Raw genomic sequence first — 14,642 nt, 5'->3', positions numbered from 1 at the left:
ATCTAAATTTCGCATTTCAACAATGAAAGAAATTTTCCCACAGCTGAGTCAGACTGCATGGTTAGAAAATTCTGATTAGTTTTGTGCAATTAACAAAGATTGTAAGAATCTGCCTTTTACAAAACCATCTACTTTCTCAGTTCAGAACTTTCTTTAAAATATTTATTTATTTTTGCGATGTTTTAATTTGCTTTTGTTGAGATTTCTCTTTTCTTATCATAACTATTATAGTTTTAAATCTAAACAGTTTTTAATCTTGTTGAAAATATTAATTTAATACATTATTCAAACCTTTGTTCATTTGAAAAAATATTGCAATGTGCCACATTATCCTATCCCCATTATGTTAAAATATTAATTAACAATAATATAGTTTTTGATATGCATTATAAAGTTAATAGTAATTTGAAAAAAAAAAAACATTATGTATGGGAAAAGTAATTAACTGAAAGAGCTATTTTATGTATATCCAAGATTTCAGTTAAAATTATTGAATAGATTTTATATTTATTTATTTGCGATTTTCGAAAAAAAAATGTAGGGGGACGCTACTCAACAAAAATACTGCTCAAACTTGTATCTTTTTATTAGAAGTAGAAATTCTAATCAAAATCATAGTATTTTGCAAAGGGCTAATTAGGACTATTCATTAAGTGGGTCTATTATTCTGTACTTTTAAGAGCTACGATATAACCTTGTGAATATCCTCTCTTATTTAGTTGAAGCGTTGTCAATTGTGAACAGAACTTTGAAAAGAGAGGTTATTTTAATAAATGCACGGTATTTAAAACTTTTTACTGCAACAGTATAATTTTTAAAAAATCTGTAAACAGTCGCGATGGTGCTTTGCTAGAATGCATAATGGCTACGTAATTAAGGAGTTTTTTTTAGACTGTACGTGTTATTATACTTATGTGATGTACATGTAAATATTAGAACGTACGGTCTAACTTTAATGGAGTACACAAAAAATATAAAATGTTGTTACACATAACCCACGTCCCCATTTAAGTTTCAATAAAATCCTCTCACCAGCTATAGATCAAATTATATATATGTTAAGAAAATTTCCAGAATCAGAAATAGTTTTATAGGCAAATATTTTTTAACATTCTATCAATATATTTTGCACATTGTAGCACTGTTGAAAAGGAAACTTCGAGGGCAATTACTCATTTCCACATACTTTGTTTTCTTCCTAACTAAAAGCAACGTAATTTTTAAAGTTCTAGATTTTTCAATGCCTTTGATCAAGATTATTTCAAAGTATTTCGTTACAGAACATTTTCTGATTTCAACCGTACATGGTTCAGGAGAATGACCCAATACTTTTGCAAATTTAATTATAGTGCAACCTCGTTTTCCCAGACTAACTGGGACCGAAGGCTATCCGGATGATCAAAAATCCGAGTTCTATGGGCAATAAGCAAAGCAAACCCGTAAATAAGCAGACTTACTGTTCATAATAACAAAAAAAAAAAAAATAATAATAATAATTTGAATTTTGACATCTTGAATTCAAATTATGCTTTTCGCAATCACGAGTGTGTGTATGTAGGCGTGTGTGTTTGTGTGTGGGGGGTATGTGTGTTTATGTGCAGGGGTATGTGTTTGTGCGCTGGGGGTATCTGTATGTGTGTAGGGGATATGTGTATGTGTGTAGGCATGTGTGTTTGTGTCTGTGCGCTGGCATAAGTGTGTGGGTAGTTGTGTGCATGAATGTGTGTGTGAGGGGTATGTGTATGTGTGTAGGCATAAGTGGTTGTGTCTGTGTGCAGGCATGAATGTGTGGGTAGTTGTGTGTATGTGTGTGTGTATGTTTTTGTGTGTGTGTGTATGTGTAGGTGTCTGTATGCGTTTGTGTATGTGTGTAGGTGTATGTGTGTAGGTGTATGTGTGTGTAGGTGTATGTGTGTATGTGTTTGTGTTTGTATGTGTGCGCGTGTGTGTGTAGTTGTGTATGTATGCGCGTGTGTGTAGGACATGGACGCAACCTGGAGACGGCATTCGCTATAGGAGCAGCATCGTGAGGAGCCGGTCGACGGTGATGGTGCGGAGGGTGGCCGTGGGAAAATAAATCAAAGGATATCAAAACAGTCAAGTGAGAACAATAAGCAATCGTGATTGCTCAATAATGTATTAAAGCAAAATTACATACAGGGTGTTTCAGTTAACTATATCAGAACTTCTAACAGGGGTAGGGTGCGACGTGACGACTTGAAATCATACAGTAATGTGGGGTCGGCTATGCTTTTCCGACCCGATAAAATTAGAGATATGCTAGGAGTATTCCAGACTATTTGGAGTTCCATGCGCCGAAGATATGAGGTGTGCAATATGTATTGTAGCCGGTTGAAAAAACTTTGAATGCTTAATTGGACCCATGTACCTTTTGTTTTTTTACATGTATTTTAAAAAATATTTTTTACACAGTCTCTTTTCTTTATGTCGATTCTGCCTTTATCGTTTCCGACCCCGCTTTGCTATATGATCTCAAGTCGTTGCGATGCACCCTACTCCTCTCAGGAAATCTGAAACAGTCTAGTGTGACACCCTGAATAATCGTCTGTAATACATAGAAAAAATATCGAAAGTTTCCCACATAATTTCTTAACAAGGATCGCTTGAGTAAAGTACAGTAAATCTGACGCGTTATCATTCAGTTCAGCTGCAGCGGAGTTTGTGACATTGCCATTATTTATTGCGCAATCTATACGGGAATCAGGGCCGTATGCAAGTGAGTGGTTTACAGGGTTCAAACCCCCTTCGAAATTTTTCATCCAAAGGAATGCTTTCTATTACTTATTTATTGAGCAATCTCGATTGCTAGTTGTTCTCACTTGACGGTTTTGAATTCCTATGATTTTATTTTCCCCCGTCTCCCTCTGCAGCACCACCGTCGGCCGGCCTCATGATGCTGCTCCTCTAGCGAAAACCGTCTCCAGGTTACGTCAATACCCTACACTTACACGCATACATACACGCACCTACACACAGACACGCACACACACATACACATACACACACCAAAAACTCATACACACACCTACACATACACACAATTACCCAAACACTCATGCCTACACAAAGACACGAACACACATACACATACCCCCCACACACACAAACACACAACTACCCACACACACACACAAACACACACGCCTACATACACACAAACATTCGTGATTGCGAAAAACATAATTTGAACTCAAGATGTCAAAGTTTAAATTAATTTTTATTTATTTATTTATTTATATTTTGGCGACAAAAATAATATTGTTGTTATTATTATTATTTCAATTTTATTTATGAAATGAAATTAGCATAACCGAAAAATTGTACAAACTTATTGTATGAATATGGTAGTTTATGGTAGTTATTGAGAAATTCATTTATTACGTAACAATATGACGTTTTGCAAGAACATCCCCGCCCTCCATTTAGATATTGTAACAAAATTCAATAGAATACACATAATACCAAATTTGATGGACCATACACGTGTTTCAAAAAATGTGTTTGGTAAAACCCACTCCGAAACAAATGTTTGCTTGCGGCCCTGACGGGAATGTACTTGCAATCTAGAGTGAACGTAGCAATCCTAATTTAAATTATCTATACTCCATTTAGCGAGAGCTGATAGTGGACGTAAACAAAGCAACGTGACAATTGGCGTTACCGCTGTCTGCTTGGCGGTGGGATGATTGAAAACAGCGCCAATCAGATAAGCGAAATGTCCGCGCTTTCAATGCGAACAGGATTGCCAATCGGGCGAGTAAGTCATGAAAGTAGTAACCCTCTTTGTTTACTTCCTCTATCAGCTCTCGCTGAATTGAGTATAGGTAAACACGGAAAATATCTTACGCGCCAAACTTTGCTCTGGATAATCCGGACAACCGTACTTCTGTTCCTTAACATCTGTGCAGGCGCGAAGTATCTGCTCAGACACTCACACCCGCACTTCCAAGAACTTTGAAATATAAAGATAGTCCAGTACTGACATTAAGCAGGCACGCGATTTGCTTATTAATCTACACTTCGTTAAAAAAAACTGGTGGATAACAATATAATTTGAAAAAAGAAAAAAAACATTAAACAATGTTTAAAACATTATAGATTTCATTGCGAAAGGTGGTTCTGAACCTCGTTTGAGTCACGTGACTAGTCAAATGGGGAAATGAATTATGTTCACTAACCAAAATACTGTTAGTATTGTTCTTTGCAAAATAGTACAAGTGCAACTTCGACTTAACGATACCCGATTTAACGATTTCCTCAAATTAATGACACATTTCACTGGTCCGGATTTGACTGGATTGAATGTTTATGCTCCATCATACAATATAACTCCGATTTAACGATTGTCAATGGGACTGGAAAAAGTTATCGTTAAATCAAGGAACAGAAACATTCAATTCAGTTCCATCCGGGGCAGTGAAATGTATTAATAAATTAAAGGAAATCGTTAAATCGGGTATCCTTAAATCGAAGTTACACTGTATATTGAAATGGTATCTAATCTGATTGTTTTAGTTCTAAATGATGATACAAGGCTACAAGATTGATGCTGTCGTGTCACGATTGAAAATCTCTATGAAGATTAGAGTGCAATCTTAATCTTTATCATTACTAATAATAAAGCTTAAAGTCTCTCTGTCCGGAGGATGTCTGGATGTCTGTTGGATGTGTGGATCTCTGTGACGAGCATAACGCCTAGACCGTTCGGCCGATTTTCATGAAATTTGGCACAAAGTTAGTTTGTAGCATGGAGATGTGCACCTCGAAGCGATTTTTCGAAAATTCGATGTGGTTCTTTTTCTATTCCAATTTTAAGAACAAAATTATCATAAGATGGACGAGTAAATTACGAAATTATCATAACGTGGAACCGTAACATGGGCACAAGCCAACTGGCGAGATACGAAATTATCATAACGTGGAACAGTAACAGGGGTACAAGCCAATTGGCGAGAAATTCACCATACATTATTTGTAAATATACAGGCGAAACAAAAGACCTTTTAATTTTTCTATTAAGGGCAAAGCCGTGAGGGTACCACTAGTAATATAGTAATATATAAGACAACGCAAGAAAGTTTTTTAAGGGATGAAATGACACCCAGATTTCTCATTCGAAACGAAGCTTCTACCTCAGAGCCACGGATTGATTAAGTGTATTTTATTTTTACTACTTTCTTATTTCTTTTTAATGTCAGAATTTACCTCTGTGTCATTTATCAACGTAAGATGACATATTATCGAATTGATTTAACAAATAAGTGGGTTTGTGATGCAACACATGTCTTGAAAATTTCTGCTCAAGAAATTTATCTTCAAGAAATTCCTTACGTTCTCCGCATAAACAACAAGCGCTAAGACTCCTTAGAATTCTATGTAGGCTACGTAAAAGACGATGCCAGTAGGGAAAGAAATGAAAAATGGGGATGTTTTCCCTCTTTCAATACCAAACAATTCCGATTGAATATTTTAAGCATTTTTTCGCTTGGTGATTAACTTTTAAAACACAGTTACAAAGGAATAAATAAAGAAAGAAAACATCTGTTTGTGGCAATCTATCCTGTAATTATAAACACAATTGGAAAATTAAACAGTACAATGGGTCATTTTTTTTGAAGACGAACATGATAGTAGCAACTACTAGGGTAGTAAAAAAATTGAATAAGTTCCTTTTTCGATGTACACTGTAAAAACAATTCAAAACCATTCCTGGAAACATATGGGCAGCTGATGTCCCCAATTTCTGCCAGTGTCATATCTTGCAAAAAACAAGAATGTGTTCCTCTAAAATTCAGTTACCTTTATGAAATTATCCTCGAAGCTTCCTGAAGAATTAACAAATCATCCCGTTTAAAGCTACCAGTTTGTTTTGCTCTCTTGGCTTCCTTAAGAAGTTTTGCCATCTCCAACTCAGTTAATTTCCTATGGCAGGCTGATAAGTGCTAAAAAGCACGAAACGACAGTCCTCGGCTGGAAATGACTGAGCTGGCGGTGTATTTCTGCTTTAGCCCCGGCTAATGGGCGGTAATTTTCTGAATATACCTTCCCTCGCGTTCAATCTTCGAGTTGAACCGAACCATTGCTTCAGTCACTCGTCTGGTCTGCTAATTCTATATTAGCTACCAGCTTGTTTGATACTTAAGAGGTTTTGCCATTTCCAGCTCACTCACTTTCCTATGCTGGGCTGATACGTGCTAATAAGCACGAAACTGCAGTCCTCGGCTGGAAATGACTGAGCTGGCGGTGTATTTCACGCATCTCGTTTAAAGTCAATCTTGTCTCCGGAACACAGAGCAAACTCTGGTAGGTGTTACGTAACAACCTGGATTCTTTCTCGTTAACCAGCGAGAATCTTCTGCCAGCGGAGGTTTATTCATAATAAGGCTGAGTTCTCCGCTCGAGGGTAGGGAGGGTCACAAAAGCTCTTTACATGTATGTATATTACCATACTAGGGTTTTCACTGCAGCAAAAATTTACGGATTTTGGGTGGTCCTCCCATCTTCTCTCGTATTCCCTTCGTGTATACACATTGTGTCTTTGTAATAGAAGCAATTGTTACTTATGTGTCTTTGTAACTATTTACAAAATACTGGTTTTTTTAACAATATGCTCTAACTATTACTTAACAACTAATTGGAACTAGAGTTCAACTGAGATCCATACGATTGAGGCTTTGAAACAGGCATTTGATAAAGGCTGCTTCCCAGCCGCTAACATGAAAGAGGGTTGACAGACTTGACAATCTGTTGCGGCCAAATTTCACTGAAGAAAGGCATTTTATATTCTGTACAGCATTTTCTCGCCAATAAAAGGGTTGCAGTGGTAGCCCAACCACGCCTAAAAATGCTTATTCTTATATATGCTTATTCTATATTATTATTGATTGCTCTCCCTTGAAAGAAATGGGCTTCTTCAAGGTCATAGCTCAACTTGTCGTAGCTGAACAGTATGATCCCGAGACATGACTGGCTCTGTCCAGACACATTTCTGAAGTCATCAGGAACGTTTTAGGATAATTTTAAGATGATTACTAAAGTTTAGCGGAAAACGTTCCTCTTTCTACAAGCTTTGTTAATTGCAGAAATTGGACACATTAGCTGCTTATTATTTTCAAGCAACGTTTCAGAATTGATTTTACAGTGTGGAAGGGCAATAGAGGGGCTGAAGGCGAAACACCTGATAAAGTAGCTGAATATATTGTCACTTCTGTAGCTAAGAAAAATTGGACAATAATAAGAAGCCTGCATGAATTACATTTGTAGCAATTCAAGAAATGTTATCGCAAATACACTTGCTTTTTATAGGAAACTCGAGATATTTAAGAACGTTGCTCGAAAATACACTGTGATTTTTCCATACTTTTTAGTGTACCCTAAATGACTATAAGTCTTTAAATTCAGTCATATATACTTTTTTTTTTAATTTCAGCGAACTAACCTGTATACCATCGGCATAACGTGCGGATTTCTTTTTCTTTTCGAACACCCAACTTTGCCATTTCCGTTACTAAGTAAGAAAAAGTGGCGAACTTTGCATTAAGGATTCCACACGCAAAAACCAGAAATTGCTTTTAACCGACTTCGTTTCCAGAATAAACAAAGTCGGGAAAAGCATCAAGGATAGCTCTTTTTATTTCCTCCAGAATGTAAAGGAAACCCTTCAGGGAGGAAAGAACTTTTGCAAAAACATCGCTCCAGTGCTCAGAGGTTCAACAAATAGATTTTATTTTTGTTCTTTTCCGTGTAAGAACGAGCAATGCCAAACTACCCTAAAAGAACTTCGAGAACTTGATCTCACGCATATTAATTATAACTAAAGCTTTGAGAAGTTGCAGTTTATTTTCTTTATTTAAGTTTGCGTATTAAATATGCATATGATCGGATGTAGGGGAGATTTGGGAGGAATGGGACAATTGCTTCACGCCGAAATGAATGCGAAAAATTATTCTTACTTTGTGCAATAGGGTGGTTCAAAAACACTTTTTTTTCAACTAGATTCCAGGACCCCCCCCCCCTTTTTTTTGACTTACTATCAGTATTATGCTGTAAATATTTTAGCTTCTTACTCAAATTTTAAGAGGGTGCTCAGTAGCTCCTTAGTTTAACATTAGCCGTAGTATAGAAAATGCCACAAATTTAGAAATATTTAACATCCCCAGCTGTTTTTTTTTTTTTTTTTTTTGTAAATAATTATTTTATTGCAATGAATATGCATATTACTCTTGTATATTATAATATGTATCATTGTTTTTTCAGTTTAAGATGAAGTTTGACGGAGGGGGTTGAACACCCTCTTTTAGTTGAAATAGCAGGCTAAAATTCTTCCTGTATTTACTATCCACAAGCCTAAAAATATTGAGGGGTGTTCTGTTACCTAGGAGAAACCTTTTTTTTTTTTTTTTTTCATGTATTTTTGAACCATCGTATTGTGCAATAAATGAAAGAGATTAGAAGAGAGCAAGATATTAAATATGCTACATTTACTGGAAAAACTAGAAAACATTTTATTTCGACACAAAAACAGCTGTCCAATTCTTCCCAACTTTTCCCTACAACTAGGAAGAAAAGTCACGAAGTGAGTGAACCTTCGCTCTACTTTTCGCATCATTTTTGAAGATGAATGTTTGTTATTACAGTTAATTTACAGTTACCCAGAAGCCTTTATAGTGATAAACTTTGGTGCAACACCATCATTGCAATCGATTTTCGGGGATTCAGTGATATTTTGCCGCAAAACATTTGCAAGAATATGAAGCAGAACTCAACTATGTTAGGACATGGACAGTGCTCTACCAAAGTTTATGACTGTTAAGACCTCTAGGTAACTGCATGATAAACGTTTAACTATAACTAACAAAATCTTTAAAATAAAGCAAGAGTATGCCCTCTTCCCGTTCACTCCGTATTTTCATGGACAGAGTTCTACCGATGTTTATGACTGTTAAGACCTATAGGTAACTGAATGACAAACATTTAACCATCCTCATTATAATAGCGCATGATCGAGTAACACTCCTGATGTCATCTTTATTAATAATAAAGCTGAAAGTGTGTATGTCTAGATCTCTGGATATCGGGATGTCTGTTAAGCGCATAGCGCGGAAACTGTTCGGCCGATTTTCATGAAATGTGGCACAGAATTATTTCGTGATAAAGGGATGAGCACTTTGAAGCAATTTTTCAAAAATTCGATCTTGTTCTTTTTCTATTCCAATTTTAAGAACATTTTACTGAGCAAATTATCATGAAGTGCATGAACAAACTAACATAACGTTGACGAGCAAATTGTAATATGCGACCATTGCCAAGCAAATGAACATAGCAAATTAATGAGAATTTCATCATCCATTATTTGTAAATGTACAGGCGAACTAATGCCTTTCAATTTTCGATTACGAGCAAAACCGTGCGGGTACCGCTAGTCAACAATAAACTCGCTCCACGTCATGATAATTTGATACTATTCTTTGATAATAAACATAGCAAATTAATGAGAATTTCATCATCCATTATTTGTAAATGTACAGGCGAACTAATGCCTTTCAATTTTCGATTACGAGCAAAACCGTGCGGGTACCGCTAGTCAACATTAAACTCGCTCCACGTCATGATAATTTGATAATATTCTTTGATAATGCTTGACATGCAGGGAAATGCTTTATTTTGTCAAGGCTAATTAATTTACTGGTAAGACTCATTTTCGGAGAATGAAGAAGCGAAAAAGTGGTCACACTTGAATGCTATCTACTGGAGTTTAGGGTAGAAGCAATTTTCACCCGTCATACCTTTCTAGTAACTAAACATGATGTTTAAAATAAAGCAGGAGTGCGCCCTCTTCCTGCTCAATTCGCATTTCCCACAGCATGCCTATTACTGGGAGAGGCCTTATTAGTACAGTGCAATTAGACATGAACCTCAACATCCAAAGTGAAAGTTTCCCGTCAACTCCAAATTGTTGTATACTGTCCCCATATTGTTTGGTAAAAAGTTACACCGTTTTCAGCGTCGGGTTTTGGGGGGAGGGGGGAAGAAGTTGGTAAATTAGTAGTTTTTACCAGTTTTTTGGAAATATTTAAAAAACTATGGCGTTTAGCGCGAAAAGTGCAATCTACAACATAATCTACACTAAATTACGAACAAAATGGTCCTAAACATTATTTTGTTAAGTGAACGATTCCAGAGTTATGGCGGGTGTAAATGTAGAAAATTTTCGCATTTTAAAGATTTTCTGGAAAATGCAATTCTAAGTACTACGTAAACAGAAATAACTAAACAATTTTATTAAAAAGTAATATTGTACAATCGTATTCTAGTCTAAAAGAAACTAAGAGGCACCACATGGGGTTAGAAACGTAGAAATACTGAGAACGAGAACCAATTTTCTGCAATTCGCATGAACTGTGATAAAGCACTTGAAGTTAGACTACTAGCTTCAAAAAAGATTGAGAACAAAACATTCAGAGATACACTTGAAAAGAAAGTTAGCTGTCCAGTCTCTAGCCTCTATTACCAAGTCTATGACAATTAACAACACCACTGTATGTGTGAACTCTAATACCAGGTTTGTTTGTGATCCGAAATTTCAGAAAATTTTGGGTTGACAACACATTCTCAAACAGAAAAATTATTTTAAAAAATTATTAAAAAAAAAAACTTTCAATAATTTTCATCAATGATTTAAATGATTTCAAGAGTTTTTACTGGGGAGGGTGAAGGGTCGAGCTTCCTCATAGTTTCAGAAAATTTCACACTGCCTTCAGAAAATTTCACTTGAGTCCACGTGCACCCCTGCCTAATCCTCTCTCACATCGGATGGTGTGCACTGTAAGAAAATATGAGAGACTTTAAGAAATACTGTCGAACCCGCTTAAGTGAATAGCCATTTTGCCATGAAAAAATATCTAATAAGCGAGATATTCCAAAAACCGGGATAAAAATAACACATTACATTGGTTTGGTACATTGAAAATGTATTATATTAAGCGGGATATTCTTTTAACCGATATTCTAATAAGCGGGCTTGACTATTTTAATTTGAATTATGTGCATATCCTCAGCCCTTGTTCGACGAATCTGGCTTGATAAGGAAGGGGAGCAAATCTTCAATGATGTCTGTTTTGGTTCCTAATTCAAATGAATCATCGGTCACCCTTTATTTAGAAAAAGTGTCCTACATCACTGATGAAAATCACCTTCTTCATCGTGTTTTCTGACGTTTCCCAGCTACCTTCAGACAGATTTGCGAGCAATACATAAATTACGTAATTGCTCCATATAGGCCAGCAACTTGTTTTTGATGAATACGAGCAAGGAACCACAAAAGATGAAGAACAATTACGTAGATCACGTTCTACCACTAACATTGAAGTCAAAGTTGAAGACTCAATCGATGTAACTATCAACCAAAGTGAATTTCTAGCTAACACTAAGAACAAAATGGACCTTATTTCTCTCTTGACAATGTACTTGCAAACCAGGTGGTTGCACAGTTCATCAAGCATCGGGTGACGATGACTTATTAATAGTTTTAACAGCGATTGATAAAGCTAAGAATGGAGTTGAAGCTTGTGTGATTGGTGATGACATGGACTTACTAGTCTTGTTGAATGCTCACACACCATCAGAAAACAAATTGAAAATGTTGGTACCAAAGAAAAGCAATCAGTAGGAACGGTGTGCACTGTTTCGGACATTCAGCGAAGCATTGGAGATATGAAGTGTACTCTTTGCAACATACCCCTTCACAGGATGTGACACTGTACCATCTTTCTACAAGAAGGGAAACATTTCACCGTATATGAAAGTGTAAGCCAACAACGCTCTTCGTACGAAGCTTCTAAGTCTTTAACGATTCCAAAGTTGACCCCAGTGCAGTGGCTGACGCAGGAAAGTATTTCTTTCTTGCGATGTTTGGAGCAAAGAATACCGAAGATCTAGATAGCTTTCGCTACCAGTGTTACTTGCAGGCTATTGCAAAGCAGCCCATACATTCATTGTTCAAGTTGACTGCTCTACCCCCCCCCCCCACTTCAGCAGCTTCCAAGCAGCATTCATATAGAACCTACCACCAGGTTCAGCAGCGGCTGGATGAGAAAAAGGATTTACCTCCAGTGGGGGTGGAAGAAGATTGTTGAGTACCTGAGACCAATTACAAAAATGTCTTCTGCAACTCCCTAGGAATTACTGTCCCTCATAGTGCGCGTTTAAAAAGCCGAATGCGTTCATAACTGCGAGTGCAGAAGTAGTGGTCTAAACTGCTCAAGTATGTGCAGTAATTGCTCAGGTCTAAGAAGTAATAACAGGGGCACTAATATCATAGGCGAAGATCTAGAAGAGGACGGTGGTATGTTTGAAGAGGACTGAATACTGGTGAATACTTTACATCACAATATGTCGCATTCAACGTTCTACATTTTTAATAAATATTAGTATTGAACTCAGTTTACGAACGTCAAAAAGTTTGATAAAATATGGTTGCAATATACAGGCAAGTATGCCTATTTTCTAAAGAAAAAACTTCAAAAGCTGCACTTATAAAAATGTTATTATTAAAAATGACATAAATCATAATTGTTATAAATTTTTAAATCATCTATGCTTAAATTACATTCATTCTTATAGCGGCATTGTCTAGAGAAAGTTTGGGTTTCTCCGTGCCGCAAATTTTTATAACCACGGTCCATAAATGCTTCTTTTCCCTTAAAAGTAGAGCCCCCTGAGTAGGTGATGAGGTTGTCGTTCTTTCAAGGACACAAACATACCACCGGCCCCATAAATCACAATTTGCTTTTACAAAACACTCCTCATACAAAAAATTAGTTTCCTGAGTGATAATAATTTTTTTTTTTCGAAAAATCTGAAAAAATACGAAAAATTTATATTTTTCACCTGTCGTAACTCTGCAACCGTTCACTTAACAAAATAATGTTTAGGACCATTTTGTTCGAAATTTAATGCAGATTATTTTGTATATTGCACTTTTCGAGCTAAACACCATAGTTTTCTAAATATTTTGGAAAAACTGATAAAAACTACTAATTTACCAACTTCTTCCCCCACCCCCCAAACCCGACGCAGAAAACGGTGTAACTTTTTACCAAACAATATGTGGACAGTATACAACAATTTGGAGTTGACGGGAAACTTTTACATTGGATGTTGAGGTTAGGCCTTTTATCGGTCTATTTGCAACGTACTATATATAGCTTTTCTGCTCTTATCCCTCTAGTAAAATTCCAGAGAGACAATCTTGAGAGGATTCAACTGTAAGTTCTGACACCTGCTACGGCAAGATATTAGCATATTTAAAAAGACAAGAGCGATGAATAAAATTGGTAGTTAAACAAAGTATATACAATGACTACGTTGTTTCAGTGTATTGTAAAAATATTTGCTTCCAATCTAAGGTGATGATTTATATTTAGTATAATAGAGAATACTCTAAAAACATATTCTGAGAAACTTTCACGTTCTTTGACGGGAATTTTCTTAAAACATATTTAACCGAAAACTTCTATTTGTTGTCGTTCACCTTTTGCAATGACTGAATTCTTTCTTAATCAAACTGAAAGATATACTTTCGTTTGACATTCCAATTCACATTTCGTAAACATACCATTGATCTGTACTAAGTTCATTAAGGTCAATCCCCGGCAAAACTGTCAGGCATTCAAATTCTTGCAATCGCACATCCACGCATAAAAGAATTTTGTTCACATTAATTTTTAACAGCATCTCAGTTTTTTTCTAAACCAAAGAAAGACAATAATAGTAATAATAATAATAATAAATATAATAATAATAATAATAATTATTATTATTATTATTATTATTATTATTATTATATAGACGAATGATGTTTCCTGTAACCCTTACTTACTTATCGTTTCTTTTCTCTTCTTCTTGCCCCTAAATTTCATCAAAAAAAATAAAGGAAACTTGTGTGATGTTTCTTCTAAATACATTTTCCTAATGTGTGAGAAGTATTGTCGTTTGATTGCCAATAAATTAATTAGTTGTAATAACTTGAAGTGAGCTTGAAAATCTCTTGAAAACATAATTATTACTATTAAATTAGAACTGATGTGCATTAGAACATTAGACTGATGATCTTTTTTTCTCTCCTAACAGAATTTGAAAAATCAAATCATGACGACAAATGTCTGGGTTAATCAGGTAAGATGATTTTCTGTTTATGTTGTGCTCAAAACTTAAAGTACATTAATGTATCTTGAACTTATTTTATTAAACCAAACCGAGCCAAAGGTTTTGGCATAACTGTCCTTACCTGCGTATATATTACCGTGCTATTATTGGCAATATGGCTTAGAGTAAAAGTGTTTTGGAATTTTTATGAAAAATCCAACCTAACTGCGCCCTTTCATTGATATTTGTGTGTAAGACTCATACATATATACATATTTAATAAACGGATATGTAATTCGAAATAGGAGGCCGAATGAACTACAAGTTGTCGATGATACAAACCAAAACAAAAAAAGAAAGAAAATTAATTCGAATTTTGAAATTTTGATTTCAAATTATATTTTTCGCAATCACGAATTGCGACAGGACCCTACTCATTGGAGTGATTGTTTCTAGAAACGGCTCCTGTCCCCCCA

General features: G+C 35.7%; 1 protein-coding gene across 1 annotated transcript in view; it reads left to right on the top strand.

The window, feature by feature from the left end:
• Nucleotides 1-14,642, top strand: part of LOC129227988 (acetylcholine receptor subunit alpha-like 1) — a 294,305-nt gene that overhangs the window by 175,596 nt on the left and 104,067 nt on the right. The window contains exon 2 of the mRNA XM_054862614.1: nucleotides 14,152-14,196. Within this exon, the coding sequence (XP_054718589.1) occupies nucleotides 14,152-14,196 (45 nt within the window). The remainder of the gene's footprint in view (nucleotides 1-14,151; nucleotides 14,197-14,642) is intronic.

Source organism: Uloborus diversus, chromosome 8 (assembly GCF_026930045.1).
Source record: "Uloborus diversus isolate 005 chromosome 8, Udiv.v.3.1, whole genome shotgun sequence".
Classification (NCBI taxonomy): domain Eukaryota; kingdom Metazoa; phylum Arthropoda; class Arachnida; order Araneae; family Uloboridae; genus Uloborus; species Uloborus diversus.
Note: the sequence above shows the minus strand (reverse complement) of the source record. Positions and strands in the feature narration are given on the sequence as shown.